Here is a 19,824-nt window from a genome sequence, read left to right as displayed (position 1 = left end):
CTGATTGACTAACAGAAGAATTGGATAACACAAGCCGATTTTTTTTCGCAAACTGTCAATTTTCAAATAAGAATTTGTATTGTAGATACTCTTGTTATTAAAGTAACGAGAACCGATAAAAAATACAAAAAAATCAAAACAAACACAAATTGGAAAAACATATATATCTTTTGAGGCAAAAATGACAAGAAGTAGAATCCAAAAAACAACAAGAAATTTTTTGTAGAGGCAAATTTTTAAACATAGCTGGCAGATTGCCAGAAAATAGCCGCAATAGATTCGTAGATCGGCAGTCTAAATTAAAAACAGTAAAAAAGACAGACCAAAAAAATTCGTATTTTCATTGAAGGCTGATCTGTTATATTTTGATTAAAAATCTGTATAAGTTATTGCTGCCTCTATTAGCCGATCTCAAATAACCTTCATTTAGAGTGACACACACCCATTTGACCTTATCTCTTTGAATTAAAGTAAAAGTCAATTTCAAAGTGAGGAAGTCATTTTTGAGAGTGAGGTAAGTCAAGTGTGACCAAAAATTTAATCACGCGCAAGAACAAAAAAACTCTCCACTAAGAGCGAAAAATGACGTCACACATGCAATTCAGTTGAAATTGCATGAACGACTGAACAAAAAGTGGCTGCGACGTCATATGGTCGTAACAAAAATCATGACGACGAAATAAAAAAAAACATAGCAGGACAAGTCCTGAAATACAATTCAAAGAGTTGAATGAAAAACTCAGACGTACTCTAGCTGACCAGCAGATCAATTGAACAATTCCAGCCAGAACACAAACAGAATCATCTCGAAAAATTGAGAAACTAAATGAACCAAACAAACAAAAATATACTCATTGCTAAAACTCTTGAAGATTTTAAAACTATAGCAAAATGTTTTCCCTTTGAAAAGACCTATAATCAAAACCAATTGGTCCAGTATTATATCTGCAAGGCCTGAAAAATATTCATTGGCCCTTGAAGATCAATTAACTCGAAAATGACCAAAAAATTTTTCAAAAAAATCAATTGCTAATAAAATGGAAATGTTGCTAAAAACCATGATATAAATATCTTCAGAATCATTTCCGTGTCTCTAGAGGCTGTCCAGTAAACTAATTCCAAGCTTTAAAAAACTCATTGGCTTATAGATCGATAGGCAATAATTTTTAGAAAAAATTTCAAACTTCAAAAAAAAGAAATGTGTTTTTTAAAATGTTGAAAATTATTCAATTGCCCCCTAGCAACTATTTAATAACATACTGTCAAACACTGGATGAGGTTACCTGGCTACTGAGGCAAGAACAAATAAATAAAACAAATGTTTTGAAAAAAACTTGGAAAATTACAAATTTTATCAAAAACTTCTAAAAGTCGAAAGGTTAAATTGTTGAAAGCAAATCCATTGAAGCTAAAAATCATGCAGTAACTGTTAATCAGAGCGTGGAATATTCTTTTCCCACTTGAGATTGGACGAATATCAAAAACTGACAAAAAAGCTTAGGAAACCTGAAAAAATTTGCAGATTTTATCAAAAAAGAGCTAAAATTAGAGACATTAAAATGTTAAAAAACCATTCCATTGTTACTAGAAACTAAAAAAATTCAAAGGAGATTGTCTGGTCCCTGGAGCCGGAAAACTGAAAAATAAGGAAAATTTTCAAAAACCTGAAATAAATGCGAATTTCGTAAAAAAAAATTGCTAAAATTTGTAATATTCATAAGTTGAAACCTATTCCATGGCAACTAAAAATTTTTTCAGTAACTTATTATCCAACCCCTGATGATGTTTTCCGGCCCCTGGGACTCAAACAGCTTGAATAATATACGACAATAAACGTCAAAAAATAAGAAAAAAATTGCAAGTTTTGTCAAAAAATGCTAAAATTCACGATGGCAAAAAGTTGAAAACCATTGCATTACCACTAGAAACTAAGCAGTAATCTATCATCAAACCCTTTATCAAACCCTAGAGGTTTCTTGACACCTAGGGCTAAAAAACTCAAATAATGACAAATTTTCAAAAAACTTGAAAAAAATTGCAAAAAAAAGTATCATTTTGCGTGTTTATGTTTGTAGTACCAAAACATATAGCTCATAAAATGGTCATAACAAGCAATTTTGTCTAGCAAAAAGCCTTCATCAACTTTTAAAAACTTCAACCTAAGACTAATCAAAGAAAAAACCCAAAAAAATCACAAAAACATGAAAAGCAGTTAAATGCAACTTAATGCCCGCCGAGCTTTACCTGGTCAAAAGCTCAAAGTCATCGGGTGTGGAAACATATTAAAAAGAAAGAGCACCAATACGACCTAAAATCTTTGGATTGTAAAAAGGAGCGCTATATCAACTAGCTTAGAAGATGAGGACCACTATTAATCACAAAATAAGAAACAAAGCATTTCAAGTCTTGAAATACAAACCAAAGAATTTAATTTAAAAAAATAAGAAATCCCTTGCCTGACCAGCGGATTATTTGAATACTGCGAGCCAAAGAGATAAAATTAATTCTCAAAAATTTAGTCAGCATGAAATCCACTGACCTTTAAACTGACTTTTTAATGTCAGCTTGTTGAATGTCAAAGTTCATATTTAAAAAAAGAAAAGCAGAAGCAGAATCCAAAGAAAAAAATTTTGTAGAGGCAAGTTTTTAATAAAAATATCGCATTATTAGTGAAATTGTCCTCATGAACAAATTTATGTTAAAAATGATTCGAGAACCCAAGAGCTAGGCTAATGCTAAACTGGCAGTTTTTTTGTTTAAGAACTCGTCTTTTTGTTTAAGAAAACAGACTCGACTCTCAGCAGAATCTTGTTATTGATAAACGAAAGACGAGATGGAGCGAAAAACTTCATATGTCAAAAAAGAGTCACATCTCCAAAACCTAAATTGTAACGCTAAAATTGACTCAAGAACCCCGCTTCAAGATCAAAAGAGGTTTGATGACCGCATGAACTTAAACAAAAATTACTAAATTCAAAATTGAAAATTACAAAATCATGGCTAATTTTTTTGATATAGAGGACGTCAAAACCAATTCAATCATCTAAAAGACCACCTAAGTTGTGGGTTTAGACGAAAACTAGCTGGACATCTAACAAAAAAACACAGACAAAAAACTACAAAAATTGCAAAATTAGCAAAAATTAATACAGGGTTGGTAAAGTTCTCACCGTAAACATCTTCTCAAGCAAATGGCAACATCTACATATTAACCCAAGCATATAAATTTTCACAAACGAACAACTCAAAACTGTTGTTTTTTTGTTTATGAGAAATTTATTCGCAAAAAAAAAACAGCCAAGAAACAAAAAATCGACAAAAGAAGCAAAACGTTGCAAACGACCTCTATGAAATGGGACCAACGTCAGGTGAAGGCCAAGTTAACAAAAAAGCACAACATTTAAGAAGAACTGAACAATCTGGGGCTCAATAAGAAAAGCCTAACGAACTTAAAGAAAGAGCGCCTAAACAATACTCTTCGATGCTGACGGCGGCTATTAATCATCACACAGCTGAAGTCTATTTGAATTCTGATATTGGTCAATTCTTATGAACGCTCTTCAATTCTTATGAATTGCTTTCGCAGTAAAAATGACACGAACCTTGCGAAATATCAGACACTGTTGAATAAAATTGATCGCGTCTGTTATTGCCTCCAACTAAGCACAAGTACATTATCTGCTTACAAGAAATTGCAATTATTGAAATCAAAGAATTGAGTGCAGCATGATCAAGCAGACAGTAGGGTCTCCAGTGACACAAGTCGCAAATGACAAGTGAAAATCTAGACTTCTGTAAAGCTGTGGTACCTAACGGTAATAAAAATGGTAAAAATTTATTAAAAAAAGCAAACATTTTTCTTAAGAAAACTCAACAAGTGGCGGCTTTGAAAATTATTACCATCTCTCTATGGGATACCGTGAATCTTGAATCAATGACTATCAATATGACAAACAAAAAAACTAAGGTGAAAAAGTAAAAAGGATACAAACGATAAATTCAAAACCTATTAACATGTTTCAACAAAACAATAAGCAAAGTTCAAACAATTGTTCTCCCGGAATCTTTATACAGCGTTTATGTTTGGCCAGTGAAAACTCACACGGTATACAGCACGATGAAAAACAAAAGTAATCAGGGGGGAAAACAAATTTAGTTGAAAAAAGGAGAAAAATTCCTTTGAGAACGGAAAAACCTATCAACCAATTATATTTAGAACACTATGTAAATAAGCAATTCCATCAATGCAAAAAATTCAAATATGGCATTAAAAAATAGGAAAGCCGAAAATACCCAAAAGGAGGCCAAAAAATTGCCGAATTTTATCATCACGCAATTCAGATTAAAGTGAAGTTATTATAACGCAATTTAGATTACATTAAACTTATTCGCATACATAGCTGTTATATTGCCAGAAAATAGCTGCGCTATCTTCGTAGACCTTCAGTCTCAAAAGGAGAAAAAGCGTAATGGTGGATTGAGCGCGCTGGGTTACGGGTGGAACCATGTGCAGAGGTATCGATGGGGTGATGTGGGCGATGAGAGCTTGAAGTGGGGGGGGGGGGGGGGGGGGGGGGCACCATATCTCCCCTTGACACCATATCTCCAAAACAGTTTCGCAGAATCGCATACTTAGAGTACAGTAAGAACTCATCGCCCTCCGGGAGTTAGCCATTTGTCGCGTTTTTGAAGAATTGAAAGGGTCAAACGAAAAACTCAAATGAAAATTGTCAAAAATATAGGCAACAGAATACAGGAAACGACCCGAAGAGTCTTGGAATAAATACTCTTAACTAACCCTACAGGTGGTGGGGGTGGGGGTAGGTAGTTGGGTGAGGGGAGTAGGTAGTTAGGAGGGTTAGGTATGTGCTGGGGAGGGCGGGTTGTAGTGGTTAGGACGATAAGCGGGGAGGGGGGATAAGCGGGGAGGGGGTAAGCAGGGGGCTTGATAGCTGTGGTTGGTCTAGTTTAGACAGGTAAGAGGGACTTATATACGATCACAAAATCCTCAAGATGACCTTTTCACCGTAAATATTACAAGCAGTTCCTAACTACTATGCATTAAAAGCTAAGCTACTGTTAAAGTGCAATGCTCGAAAACAGATGTAAATGTTCGAAAAGAAAGTCAAAATTCAAGTTTTGGACAAACCTGCACCAGCTAACAAAAACCTGTGTAATACCAATACTCGTCTTCAAAAATCAGCGTAATACCAGTATTAAGACCACAGGACTAACATAATTCCGACAAACATCGTTTGAGAGCAATTGATAAACATAGCTGTCAGATTGCCAGAAAATAGCCGCAATAGCTTCGTAGATTTGCAGTCTCAAAAAAACCGTAAAACATACCCAGCAGATTGCCGGAAAATATCCGCCGTTGATTCCCATAACTCTATTGGGATTGGAAGAAAAGAAAATATCAGCAAAAATTGATTTTTGTACAAAAACAACTTTAAGTGCAATTTATATTGATGTCATTTCGTAGTTGAACATACTCATGTCTCTTAGTGAGAGGCTACAGTGTCTATTATCAATACCAATAAGCATTATAGATAGTTACTAAAACTTATGAGAACAAAGTTCAAGTAACGGGCATCTAAAAATGGGCTTTATCCCGTTTCTATTCCGTTTTTTTAATAGTGACTCTCTTCATTTCGAATTGCTTTGCTGAGCAGCTGCTGTTTAAAAGGAGTTCGAGCAGAATGACAGAAGATAGAAACTAGCCTAGAGAAGTCAAAAAGCTTTCAAGCAAAATGTCGAAAAAGCGGCAAAATGAGGTAAATGGGGTAAAGCGAAAAAAAAAATCGACGAAGTAAAAAAAATAGGAACGCGCTAATAGCCGGCTGAGAAAATGAGGGCGGCTATTAAAAAGACAGCCCAAAAAATTCGTCTTTTATTTGAAGGCTGATATGTTATATTTTGATTAAAATTCTGTATAAGTTTCTGCTGCCTCTATTAGCTGCTCAAATAACCTTCATTTAGAGTGACACACACTCAGTTGACCTTATCTCTTTGAATTAAAGTAAAAGTCAATTTCATAGCGAGGAAGTCAATTTAGGGAGTGAGGTAAGTCAAATGTGACCAAAAATTTAATCACGCGAATGAACAAAAAAACTCGCTCCACTAAGAGCGAAAAATGACGTCACGCACGCAATTCAGTTGAAATTGCATGAACGAATGAACAAAAAGCAGGATTTGAAGTGGTTGTGACGTCATATTGTCGTAACAAAAATCGCGACGACGAAATAAAAAAAACAAGAGAAGGTCAATAATAGCCCCAGCTATCGCTGTGCGGCTATTAAACAGAAACCGACTAATGTCGGAAGATTTACTATCGAACGACAGGAGGCAATTTAATTCAGGGGCTGTAGCCTAGATAACTTTTTCTTTATGGGACCAAAACTATTTGACCACGCCATGATTCGAACCATGGACCTCCCGATCCCTCACCAGAAGCACCGCCTACTCGGCTATCAGGCCCTTGTGTGTGCTATGCTGCAATCTATTTTATATTAGCGACAAGTTTTACTTCAGAGAAAAATCGAGATCACTCAAAAATGAAGAGCGAAAGAGTGAAAAAAGTCACTTGAGAAGTCAAAGAATGTTCTACAAGAAAAGCGCAAACACGGTCAAGCAAATAATTTGCATAGAAAATACCAACTGGCTTACAATAATCGCTACTAACTTCGTTCGAGAGCAATTAATACTTATTTAATCTAGAAGTTGAATACAACCTCAAAAATGGTCTTGAACGCTTCCAAAGTTAAAGTTAAAAAAGCTTTGAAAATGCTACACGCTAACAAAAATTATACTCGGTTAGCGAAAAGTTTTCACGCCTACTTTTCTCCAACTCTTAAAAATGCATGAATTAAAGACCATATTTTCTCTCACTCTCTCTCTCTCTCTTTCTCTGACTATTGTTCAAAACATTGTCCTAAACACGTGCGAAGCATTGACACTTGTTTTCACGTGCACGGTATTGACTTTGACATCCTGTTTAAGTGACACTTAACTAAATCAAAGATTATAAAACTAGAAGATCAAAGACGCAAAACAAGAGTTCCTAAATAATATCCGTTTGAGTGACGTACGACGGCTATTAGCAGGATGAAAATTCTTGAGCCTACCATGTAATTTGATTGATCAGAACAAACTTATGCCTTACTTTGGGGTCATCGGTGTAGAAGTCAATGCTGAGAGACTCGCTCCAGAAGAGATCTTCACTTATGATCTCTTTGATATCTCTTCCGTCAACAGTTGCCCGCATTATTGCAGGAACAGTTGCCCATTTCATCCAGAAGATAAGTCTGAAATCAATTTACAAGTATTCCATATTTATAATTCCTTCCATGTAGTTATCAAATATTCGCAAACTATTTAATCCCTGTTTAGCCCGTGATCAACTTAACATATTTAACGTATGTTCAGCCAGATCACAAAAAAGCTGCGAAATAGACTTACTAGCTGCAGAACACATGTAGCAAAAGATACAGTAACAAGTCGATAGAGTTACTCAAACAAAAAATACATTTGAAAACTAAAATGTTAAATATAGCTGATAAACTGACAGAAAATAGCCGGAATAGCTTCGTAGATCTGCAGTCTCAAAAAGATATTAAAAGAAGCAGAGCAAAAAAGAAACTTTTTATTAAAAGCTGAGATGTTATATTTTGATTACGAATCGGTTTAACGTATTGCTTCTATTAGATGCCCTTAAATGCCCTTCAGTTAGATAGACCCGAATTTATTTGACCTAGGTCTTTGAATTAAAGTACATTCAATTTCAGAGTTACGCAGTCATTTTTGAGAGAGTTAAGTCACGTGTAACCGAAAATTTAATCACGTCAACGAACAAAAAAATTCGTTCCAATAAGAGCGAAAAATGACGTCACGCAAGCAATGCATGCGAAATTGTATGAACGAACGAACGAAAAGCAGGTTTGAAGTGATTGCGATTTCAAATGGTCGTAACAAAAATCTTAATGATGAAACAAAAAAAAACATGGCAGGTCAAGTCCTGAAACACAATCCACATAATTGAATGGAAAACTTAGAACTACTTCATCGAGCAACAGATCAATTGAACATTGGCCACCGAAAAAGCAAACAGTCCCAAACAATGCTATAACTCTTGAAGCTTTCCCCCTGAAGATCTGATTCTGATTTCTTCCATTTAAATATACCCATTAATCAACGCACAAGCCCTGAGAGGGGTTAATTGGCCCATAAAAAACGAGAAATTTCGCAATAATAAAATTTGGAAACAATTTATTTGCCAGTCACCCAAATCTTTTCGGTAACCCATTTGCAAGACTAAAAAAAGATTAATTTGGCCCTTGAAGCTCGATAAAACTCAGAATATGACAAAAAATTCCAAAAAAAATTAAAACAATGGCAAATTTGGTAAAAATCTGACAAAAAATCGTGATAATATTTTCAGAACCATTTCATTGTTTTCAGGAAATTTCCAGTAACCAAATTTCAAGCCTGGGAAAAGTTTCACTGGCCCATAAAGGTCGATAAAATCGCAACATCAGGATAATTTTCAAAGAATTTTAGAAATTTTTCAAATTTTATTACAAACATTGCAAAAATGCTAGATACCAAGAAAACATTCAAATACCACTAGCAACTACGCAGTAAACTATGTATGAACCCTAGAGGAGGTTCCCTGTCCCCTCCGCCTGAAAAAATGACTACAATTTTGAAAAAAAAAAACTTGAAAAAATTGTTAAAATTAATACAATTTTGCGCATTTATTTTGCAATGCCAACCACATACCTACAAAAATGGTCATAAAAAGAACATAGGTCTCGCAAAAGACGTTTATCAACTTTTACAAACCTCAATTTAATACACGTCGAACATAAAACATAGCTGGCAAATTGCCAGAAAATAGCCGCAATAGCTTCATAGATCTGTAGTCTCAAAAGAAGGTAAAAAGACACCAAAAAAGAAACTTTTCCATTAAGGGCTGAGATGTTAAATTTTGATTAAGAATCCGTATAACTTACTGCTGTTTCTATTAGCTGCTCTTAAAAAACCTTCAATTAGAGTGACAAGCAGTCATTTGACCCTATCTCTTTGAATTAAAGCACAGAAAAGTCAATTTCAGAGTGAGGAAGTCATTTTAAAGAGTGAGGTAAGTCACATGTGACCAGGACTTTAATCACGTGAATGAAGAAAAAACTCTCTCCACTAAGAGTGAAAAATGACGTCACGCTCGCAATTCAGTTGAAATTGCACGAACGAATGATCAAAAAGCAGATTTCAAGTGGTTGTGACGTCATATGGTCGTAACAAAAATGTTCACGACGAAATAAATAAAAAAAACCAAGAGAAGGCCAATAATAGCCCCAGCTATCGCTTCGCGGCTATTAATAAAATGACGAAAAAAACGTGAAAAAATTGCAGCATTGTCGGTTCAAAATCTCCGAAAAATGACCTTTTAACCTTAAATTACGGCCTTCCCAACAGCTTCACCACTCTAAGCATTCAAGGAACTACTAAAGCCAGCTAAGGGCCTCTAACGAAACAGCTGAGCTGTACCTGTTTATCCAAGATAAAGCTCAGCGGTAAGGTCAGTTAGAGTAATCACACAAATCAAAATAACTGACAGATTGCCGGCATATTCGTTGTTAGACACAATCCCGCCTCCTATTGAGAGCATACAGGGGTGTATCAATACCAACAAGCATTAAATATTGAAACATGGCTTCACCCAGTTTCTACTTTTGATTTCGTTTTTATGACTCCCTTAATTTTAGATTGCTCTGCTCAGCAACTGCTGTTTAAAGTCATTTTGAACAGAATGCGGGAAGAATGAATATAGCCCAGAGCGGTCAAAGATTTTAATGTCGAAAAGCGGCAAAAGAAGGTAAAGTGAAACAAAATTTTCGTAGAACTGCAGTCTCAAAATGCAGTTCAAGAAACAGACCAAAAAAGCACTTCTTTTTTATTAAACGTTGTGATGTTATATTTTGATTCAGAATCTGTTTAAATTAATGCTGCTTCTATTAGGTGATCTCAAATAACCTTCAATTATAGTGACACAGACTCACTTGACCTTATCTCTTAAAGTAAAGAAAAGTCAATTTCAGAGTGAGAAAGTCATTCATAAGTGAGGACCAAAAAAACTCGCTCAACCAAGTTTGAAAAACGACGTTATGCACGCAATGTAGTTGAAACTCCATGAACGGATGAACAAAAAGTAGATTTGAAGAGATTGTGGCGTCATATGGTCGTAAAAAAATCTTGTCGAAATGAAAAAAAAAACAAGAGAAGGCGAATAACAGCCCCAGTCATCGCTGTGCGGCTATTAACTAACGTACACCTTCACTATCTCATAAAGCTACCAAACTACCAATCAACTCGAAAAAACGAAATGAGGAAACATTATCAGTGAGAAAGCAAAATATGAAAATAATTTCTTGAAAACTTTGAGACCAACAAATGATGGATTAAACTAAACCAACGATACATTTTAAAGGCTAAAACCCGATGAAAAAGATAATTAAAGGACAAAATCTAATAACAACATTGATTTCCTTAATAGTCTATGAAAATTGCGAAGTCTCAATAACTGTCCTAAAGCAACCTTTAAAAAGTGTCTGCTTATCTCTTGAGCACCTACGCGACACTCAAACGACCTGCAAAAAACTTAAAACATTAGCAAAAATTAAAAACTACAAAAAACTGCCGACTTGATTAAATTATTCATGAAAATACGTGCTATCAAACTTTTAATTGTTCCCATTCTACTTATTAGCAAAAACACTACAAACACCTCTAACAGAAACAATTGGTGATGAAACAATTATTCTGAAAGGTAAAAACGAGGAAGAATGAGGCACAAAACTACAAAAACAAAAATAAAGCTTAAATTTAGCCTACTTTCCTTAGTTAACAAAAACTCAAATATTGAAGAAATCATAAGTCCGTGAAAACAAAAATAAAATCTATTTTCAACCAAAAAGTATTCGACACACTAAAAACTTGAAGAAAAGTACAAAACCCATAAGAAGGCGTCTAAGACAGCGAAATCACAGAAATAGCTTAAAATGGCATAGAAAACTCGAATATATAATTGAGATGGTCAAAAATCCACCCAAAATAATCGTAGCTTTTTAATATGTTTCAAAACTGCTTCGAAACGCCGCGCGTGATCAAAAACTTCTGATCGCGTAGCAAAAATGTTTCACACCTACTTTTTTCACTCTCAAAAACTCGATATGAACAGAAAATCAGTCTCTCTTCTCTCTACTCTTGAATTCGTTCAGCCGTTTGACCTTAATTTTCACGTACTGCATTAACTTTTACATCTTGTTTTAAATAATTTTAAATCTTTTGAAAAAAGACGCTCCACCAATACTCCTCGTTGAAAAATAGGAGCTCAATAATAGCCCGAGGAAAAGATTAGGGCGGCTATTAGTTGAATTTATTTGAATACATAGCTGGTATATTGCAATAAATATAGCTGGTATATAGCTATGCAAGCTTCGTACACCGTCAGTCTAAAAAAATAAGGACCGAAAAAATGTTTAGCCGTTTTTCTTAAGTAATTGCTGGCAAGTCATGATTTGATTGAGAAAACCAGCATAATTTGTGCATTATTTCAAGTCAAAAATGCGTGCTTGAAAGAAAAAAGATTTAAAGTGAGCGTTACGTCAAGGTTGTAACGTAAAATGGTTGACGAAGAAATAAAAAACAAAACCAGCCAACTGCTATCAAACGACCGGTAAGGGCAATTAGATTGATTTGAGGGCAATTAATCATCGCAGTAAAAGTCCTAAATTACAATCCCAAGAAACGAAACATCTAAAAATTTGGCTACCAAAGGGTTATAGAAACTAGATTCTGATAGTCAACAGAACACATGGCTTAGCAAACAAAAAAATCAGAGCACAAAGTTATTTCAGACTTTTTTTGATTTAGAAGTAATTAAAATACGTGACTATAAACGGAAATTTTAAAGCAAATAATAAAATTCAAAAATAAAAAGCGCATAAAATCTTGCATTCACTATACTAAGGGAGGGGCAAAAATTCCAACAACGGAAGTAGTAAAAAATTCACTGCAACTGCTCGGAAACAAAGGGTGTTACGCAAAAATAGCTGAAAAATATTAACATAGTCGGCAGATTGCCGGAATAGCTGCAAAAGAGTAGACATGCGTGCCGTGTAATAGAGATAGAAACATATACAAATATAAGTTGAAAGAGTTGTCGACAACGCTCATGCTCAGAAATCTATGTAAAAAAACATTCAGCGATAAATTAATAAAGCTTGTTAAAATTCATTGCGCAGAAGTCTTTTCTTTAAGGTCCTTGAGTACACATATGATTTCCTTTGACCTTAAACAAATTCAGATTTAACTTAAGTTTTAAAGAACAAAGTTTAGTGCAAAGTCCTTTTATGAGAGATGTCACGATTGATCAAAATCTAATCACGCAAATGATTTAAAAACTTTTGCTAGAGAGAATTAGCAATGACGTAACGTTCAAACGCCGTTCCGTTAGTGAGAGGAAGAAGTAGTTCAGAAAATTTGTTTTTTTCATCTTTGCTCTGTGAACAAATGTAAAATGAAATGAAACTTCGCAGCTGTAAAAAAAAGATCAGATTTGGTTGCAACAGATGGCCGATGCAATATGCTACTATTAAGATTAAATCAGCAGACAAAAAAAACAAGACAAAGGAACATACCCGGCAGATTGCCGGAAAATAGCCACCGTTGATTCCCATAACCACGATTGGGATTGAAAGAACAGAAAAATAATTTAAAAAATGGTTTTTAAAGAAAATAATTTTAAAGTGCGAACTATTTTGATGTCATTTTGTCGTTGAACATACTCCTGTTTAATAGTGAGACAATACAGGAGCTAGTATCAATACCAAACAGCATTAAAGATGGTAACTAAAACTAATAAGAACCAAGTTCGAGAAACGGGTGCCTAAAATTGGGCTTTGTGTTTATCCCGATTCTTTTTCTGATTTCGTTTTTTGATACTGACTCTGTTCATTTTGAATTGTTTTGCTGCGCAACTGCTATCTAAAATCACTTTGAGGAGAATGAGAGAAGAGCGAAACTCGCCCAGAGAAGTCAAAAAGATTTCACGGAAAATGTTAAACAAGCTGTGCACTAAGGTAAAGGAAAAAATTTTTATTCGACGAAGTTAAAACATAGGAGCGCTATAATAGCCGGCTGAGAAGCTGAGGCGGCTATTCAAAAGGAAACAAAAAGTAGCAATTGACCGATTTTTAGTGTCAAAAGGTGTTTTAATTTAGCGTGCAGTTCCAGTTAGATTCTAAAACGATACTTAATTGAGCTTCCGAAATGAAAGCTCTTCAGCTTGATAATGATGTAAGCCAGCAATCGCTCTAATGACCTCCTTTGATAACCGAATGCTCTAAGACTTAATGACCGGCGGTTTATCGGTTTACTCGTCGCTCTACTTCCTGTTTCGGCGTGACCAAAATCATCTTGACTTCAAAAATCATGAAAATGTGCGAACAGATCTTAAAAACAAAGACAGCGACGACTACAACTCAAATTCTTTGAATTGTAAAAAGGAGAGCGCATAAAAACAATAGCTGAGATGTTTACGGCGGCTATTAATCACGCAAATGACCTTTAAAACGTTTAATAGAGAGCGCAAAATGACGCCACGCACCCAAATGCCGTTAGAGAGAGGAAGCCATTCACAGACTTTTTCAGCTTTGCTTTGGGAAAAAATGTAAAACGAAAAAAGACCGTCAGACGCTGAAACAAAAAAAAACATGGATAATCTGACCAACAATTCAAAGAAATATCATTGACTAAACAGAAAACTAGACCTAAATTGGACTATGAATTGATTGGGACATCCATTTAGAAAAAGAAATCCGATAAAAAACGAAACCTAGCCAGCAGATTGCGGGACAAAAGCCGCGATAGACGCTTCAGGCCTTCCAAGGATTTGAAGCAACTAAAAACATACCCGGCAGATTGCCGGAAAATAGCCGCCGTTGATTCCCATAACTCTATTGGGATTGAAAGGATCGAAAATATCCACAAAAATTGATTTTTGTATAAAAACATTTTTAAGTGCGATTTATTTTGATGTCATTTTGTAATTGAACATACGAGTCTCTCAGTTAGAGGCTAGAGGGTCTAGTATCAATACCAATAAGCAGTGTAGATAGTAACTAAAACTTCTGAGAACAAAGTTCAAGTACCGGGCATCTAAAAATGGGCTTTATGGGTTTATCCCGTTTCTATTTCTGACTTTGATTTTTTTATACTGACTCTCTCATTTTGCATTGCTTTGCTGAGCAGCTGCTGTTTAAAAGGAGTTCGAGCAGAATGACAGAAGAGTGAAACTAGCCTAGAGAAGTCAAAAAGATTTCACGCAAAATGTCGAAAAAGCGGGAAAATGGTTAAAACGAAAAAAAGTTCGACGAAGTAAAAAAATATAGGAGCGCTATAATAGCCAGCTGAGAAGATGAGGGCGGCTATTAAAAATAATTATATTTTGTTGAATAAGTGTTGACAGACCTCTGTATCCATACAGAAAATAAAAGTGACGAAACATGTACACTTGGTGTTACGTAGAAGTCACAGAAAAAAATAGCTAATTCACTTATGGCCGCGTGATCAAATTCTTGACACTAAAATCGAGACACATAAAATCAAGCAAGAACATAACAGAAAAACTACCAAAAGGTTAAACCGCGAAAAACAGCAGAGCAAAAAACAGCAAAACAGACGTCAAACTGCAGCACTTGACCTAAACCATGGACAAAAAGAAACAAACCGACTAATGTCGAATTTAGAGGGGGTGTAGCTTAGAAATTTTTTTATGGGTGCCAAAACTCCAAAAGCATAGGGGTAGCAAACTACGGGATAGCAGCCTGACTGGTATAGCAGGCTGCTATCCCGGGACTGGTATAGCAGGCTGCAAACTCCGGGATAGCAGCCGAAACTCCAAACGCTCCGGGATAGCAGCCTGACATCTTAACCACTAAGCTTTATCCTCAACAGCTTAAAATCCCTTTCGTATTAGAAACAATGAGAGCAACTGATATCATTGAAAAATAAAGAACTGGAGCGTGAAAAAGTCACCTGAGAAGTCAATAATTTTCTCAAAAAAGCGGCAAACAAAAGTTCTCCATAAAGACACACCTCTACAATAATTGCCTCAAACTTTGTTGGAGAGCAACTAATCATTGTTCAAACATCATTCTCTCACTCTACGTTTGGATGACATGAATTTTAGTTCAAATTTCATTTTCTCACTCTACTTTTAGAGTTCAAACCATTTGAGATCAAAATTCTCAAACATAGCCGGCAGTTTATATCTGAGAAATAGACTTGCGTGCCGTAAAATACAGATAGAAACAGAAAAGATTAGGAAAAAAGTTTAATTCAAATTTTGATTGAAAAACTTAAATTCGAAGGCGTGAGTAATGTCAAGCGAAAAATTGTTCATGAACTCCTGACACGTCCTGAATAACAATCCAAAGAATTGACTTAACTAATGACCTTACTATTAATATTTCACAGAAACATCAAAATAAGACAGTCTACAAAGCCACGGACCGTATATGCACAAAGTGAACAATATTCCAAAATAAAAAATCTCTTCCAAGATTCAGTGCTTTAAAAATCCTTTAAAACAACAATTTTTGAAAATGTTGACTCTATGAGTACCTGGATGTGTACATAAAACAACCACCTTGTTAGAATCATGACCAACCAGAATAAAAAAAGGGCAAAAACTGCGAATTGGTAAAACCATAAACTTTTACAACCAGTAGCGCCAAGCTTAGAGAACCTCATAACTACAAGCCAAAACCCACAGCATATCATAAAACTTAAAACGTCATAGAATAGTTTTCAGCAGCTTAAATAACTGAAAAATGGACAATAGCCAAAATGAAGGAAAACATACAACTTCGCTTAAACCTTTAAAAAACAAATGGTATCTAGGTACATGAAAACGCTAGTTGAAAGATATTCTCAAGACTAAGCGAAAAGACCGCAAGAAAAACAAGAACACTTTAAACAAAAAATCAATTATTATTTCTCAAAATGCAGATGTCAAAATCTTAAAAACGATTGCTGTGAACTCAAGCGACTAATTAGCTTTGCCTATTTCGCATTGGTAAACGATGAAATCTGCCATTAAAAAGATTAAGGGATAATACAGCATCAAAGACAACAAATACTAATAACCGCAAAAAGAATCGATATTAATGGAAAAGGATGAAAGTTAAAGTCATGGAAAGAATTAGCTTTGAGCTAAAATCGATTTAAACTAATCATATTAGGGATCTGAGACCCGTCCCAATTGAGGTCAAACTAAAAAACAAATCGCTTCAAAACTCAAAAAATCACGAAAAATTTGAGAAATAGCGTCAAAGTCGAGAAATAGTGTCAAGCAACGAGCCATAAACTCAAACACTTAATTAGGTTAACTTGTGCCTCATTAGCAACCAATGATACTGTCACCAATGATACTATGTGGTAAGACAACAGTGATAATAAAAAAGGGGCAAGCATCAAAATTTCAATAAAATTTTATTACAAGAAATAGTGTAAAAGTTGAAAAAAACACTAGCAGCCCGTCTATGAGTTCATTCAATTGCAAATAGGCGACATTAGAAAACATAACCATAAACATGTGAAGAAACATAACCAACTAATGTCGGTTGAATTGCTGCCGGCCAGCGGTTGGCTTTGTCAGTAGCTATCCACGGTTTAGTGAGGCTAATATAAGCGTAATTAAAAGAGTCGTGAGGTGAGCGCAGCTGGTGGTGTGCAGGAAGGGGGTGGCGCAACGGTGGGGGAGGGCAACAGTGGGAGGGGATCTTTAGCTGCATGGGGCCCTTACCGCCTGAAGGATGTGAAGGGGTGGGGATTGGGGGCGGGAGTGAGGTAGGGGATCAACTTCTAAGAGCTACCCTTAACGCCGTAAGTATATTTAATCAAGTCATTTATGATTTTAAAAAATATGTTCATACAATTCTACTATAAATCAGCGTTGATGAGGGTTAATGTGATGATGACATCACAACATATTACAGCAGCGGAAATGCGGCATCAACAAAGGAGTTAAGGAAATATATGATGAGATTTGACTCTGCAACTTCTAATTTTCTAGCACTGTTAGTAATTAAATCATATAGAAAGAACTGAAAAGTTCAAAATCTGAAACAGTTTCAAGATTTCGCAGTGGAAAAAATGTTCCAAACCATTTTCTCTCTCTGGAGTTCTGTCATGTAACCCATATGCAAGACGTAAAAAGTTTCGTTAGCCAGTAATGATCGTTAAACTCAGAAAAGAACAAAATTCAAAAATTTTGAAAACAATTACAAATTTTAGCAAAATCTTATTTAATTTCGCAATAATAGTATCTCCAGAACCTGAAAACGATTTTAAAGATGAAAACGCTTTTCTTTTCCAAAAATTTGAAAAACATTTTATCAAAAAATTAATAAAACTCGAGTTAAAACATTAATAACCATTCCATTAACTCTAGAAACTATGCAGCAGTGCAGCAGCTTAGTATTAAACCTTGGAGGTGGTCACTGGGCCCCTGGTGCCAGAAAAATTCAAAAATATTTTTAAAAAATTGCAAATATTATTTTAAAAAATTGCTTATTTCGTATATTAAAATCTTGGAAAAATTCATTACAACAAGAAACTATCTAGTAACCTGAGTAACCTATTATCGGACTCTAGAGGAGGTTCCTCGGCTCTTGAGGCTGGAGAAACCTAAAAACGAAAAAAGACATAAAAAACTTAAAATTGCAAATTTACAAAAAAAAGTTGCTAATAATTGTTGAACTAAACAGTAAAAAGTTGAGAACTATTCAATGGTCAACAAAAACTTCCCAATAAGTTATTATCAAAACCTAAATGCGATTTTCTGGACCCCGGGGCTGAAAAACCCTAATAATGAAAATGACAAAAAATGTAAGTTTTCAAAAAAAAATTCGTGATGTTAAAATCTTGGAAAACATTCCATTCCATCTAGAAACTATGCAGTAACCTATTATCAAACCCTAGTTTGATAACTGCCGTAGTACAAATCAAACCGTAGTAAAAAATTGCAAGTTTTATAAAAAAAAATTGCTAAAAATTGTAATGTAATATTAAAAAGTTGAAAACTATTCCATCCATTTCATTAAGTTATGATAAAAGCCGAAAGGAGATTTTCTGGGCCTTGAATCCGGAGAAACTTGAATAATGACAGTAAATTCCAAAAAAATGAAAAAAGCAAGTTCAAAAAAATGTTCAAATTCGTGATGTTAAAAAGTTGAAAACCATTCCATCCATTACCACTAGAAACTATGCAGTAGCCTATTATCAAACCCTACAGGAGGTTCCTTGACACACAAGGCTGGAAAACCTGAAAAATGAAACACTTTTCTAAAACTTGAAAAAAAATTGTAAAAATTTGTATAAATTTGCCTGTTTTTGTTTGGAGTCCAAAATATATAGCTCTTCCAATGCTCATAATAAGTACTTATGTCTTGCAAAAGCCCTTTGTCAACTCAAACCATCCCCAATTTTGGACTGGCCCAATAAGTCTGAAAAATGAAAAATTGCAACATTTTGGGCTCAAAAACTCCTAAAAATGACATTTTACCTTTAAACTACGGCCTTCCTGGTAGCTTCATCACACTAAGCACTTGAAGGACTACTAAAGGAGACAATGGGCTTCTAATGAAACTTAATGCCCGCTGGGCGCTACCTATTTATCACGTTTTTAAAGACGAAATGGGACAGACAAAAAACCTGTCAGGCGAAAAATCGCATAAAAAGGACCAACATGACTAATATCATTGCCACAAACTTCGTTTGAGAGCAATTACACGCTGAAAAAAGCACTCAAATAGCAGAAACAGAAAAATTCAATTTCAAAAACCTAGAATTTGTTCAAAACGAACTACTCACTCCACTTTGAAGATACTCGGGAAAGCTTCAAACCTACTCACTTTTTCGCTCCCTTCACTACTCCAACATAATTAACATCTCTCTAATTTGGTTTATCACTAACGTGAAGCCGAAAAAAGCGTGATCTTAAAAAATAGACAGCACACCAATACAATCAAATACTTTGTAATGTAAAAAACCAGGAGCACCGTAATATAGCTCCGCAGCTAAAAAAATATCTTGTAACAAACAAGGACACCTCAATATAGGGCACCACTTTGCAACTATAAAATGATCTAATACAAATCATTTAAGAATTTTAACCAACACTCTAGACTTGCACCAGCATTTACTGTTAAACAAGCCGCGAAAAGTTTCCGTGCAGATGATCATTCTGCTTTCAATTTCTACTAACATTAATTTTAATTGGTCGATTAAAATTACTCAATGAGAGAATATTTGCTCAACAAATACATTAATTGAATCAAGTACCCTTTGAATGGATCGATAGCCATAGCCTTAGGAGCAGTCAAATCGTCATTCCCAATGATCTCCCGTTTCATAGTTCCATCGAAGTCACTCGACATTATGCGATGAGAGAAGTCCTTCCTGTTCTGCTCAACCCAGTACAGCCTGTCGTTTAGAAAGTCTACAGCAATGTCGTTCACGTGGTCAGAGTCAAACTCGTGGATGACCTCAGGTAGAGAAGAATCCGAGAAATTAACACGCTGAAACGTTCAAAATAGAATTGAAACTAGTAATGTATGAATACTTAACCCATTTTCCCACGAACAATTTTCATTCACGCAGAAGTTAACCAAAGAGCATTACTGTTCGAGAAAGTATTCATTTTTAAATAGAAATGAACTGGATATCTATTAACACCAATCTAATGAGGAGTCATTA

General features: G+C 35.0%; 1 protein-coding gene across 5 annotated transcripts in view; it reads right to left on the bottom strand.

Moving 5' to 3' along the window:
- LOC142337650 (uncharacterized) overlaps window positions 1–19,824 on the bottom strand; it is a 224,756-nt gene that overhangs the window by 139,747 nt on the left and 65,185 nt on the right. For all 5 annotated transcript variants that reach the window (XM_075387045.1, XM_075387041.1, XM_075387044.1 and 2 more), the window contains 2 exons: window positions 19,411–19,646; window positions 7,166–7,307 (listed from right to left, as the gene is read on the bottom strand). In XM_075387045.1, the coding sequence (XP_075243160.1) occupies window positions 7,166–7,307; window positions 19,411–19,646 (378 nt within the window). The remainder of the gene's footprint in view (window positions 1–7,165; window positions 7,308–19,410; window positions 19,647–19,824) is intronic.

The sequence above is a fragment of the Convolutriloba macropyga genome, chromosome 4 (genome assembly GCF_964194025.1).
Source record: "Convolutriloba macropyga chromosome 4, txConMacr16.3, whole genome shotgun sequence".
Lineage (NCBI taxonomy): Eukaryota > Metazoa > Xenacoelomorpha > Acoela > Convolutidae > Convolutriloba > Convolutriloba macropyga.
This window is presented reverse-complemented; position numbering and strand designations above follow the sequence as displayed.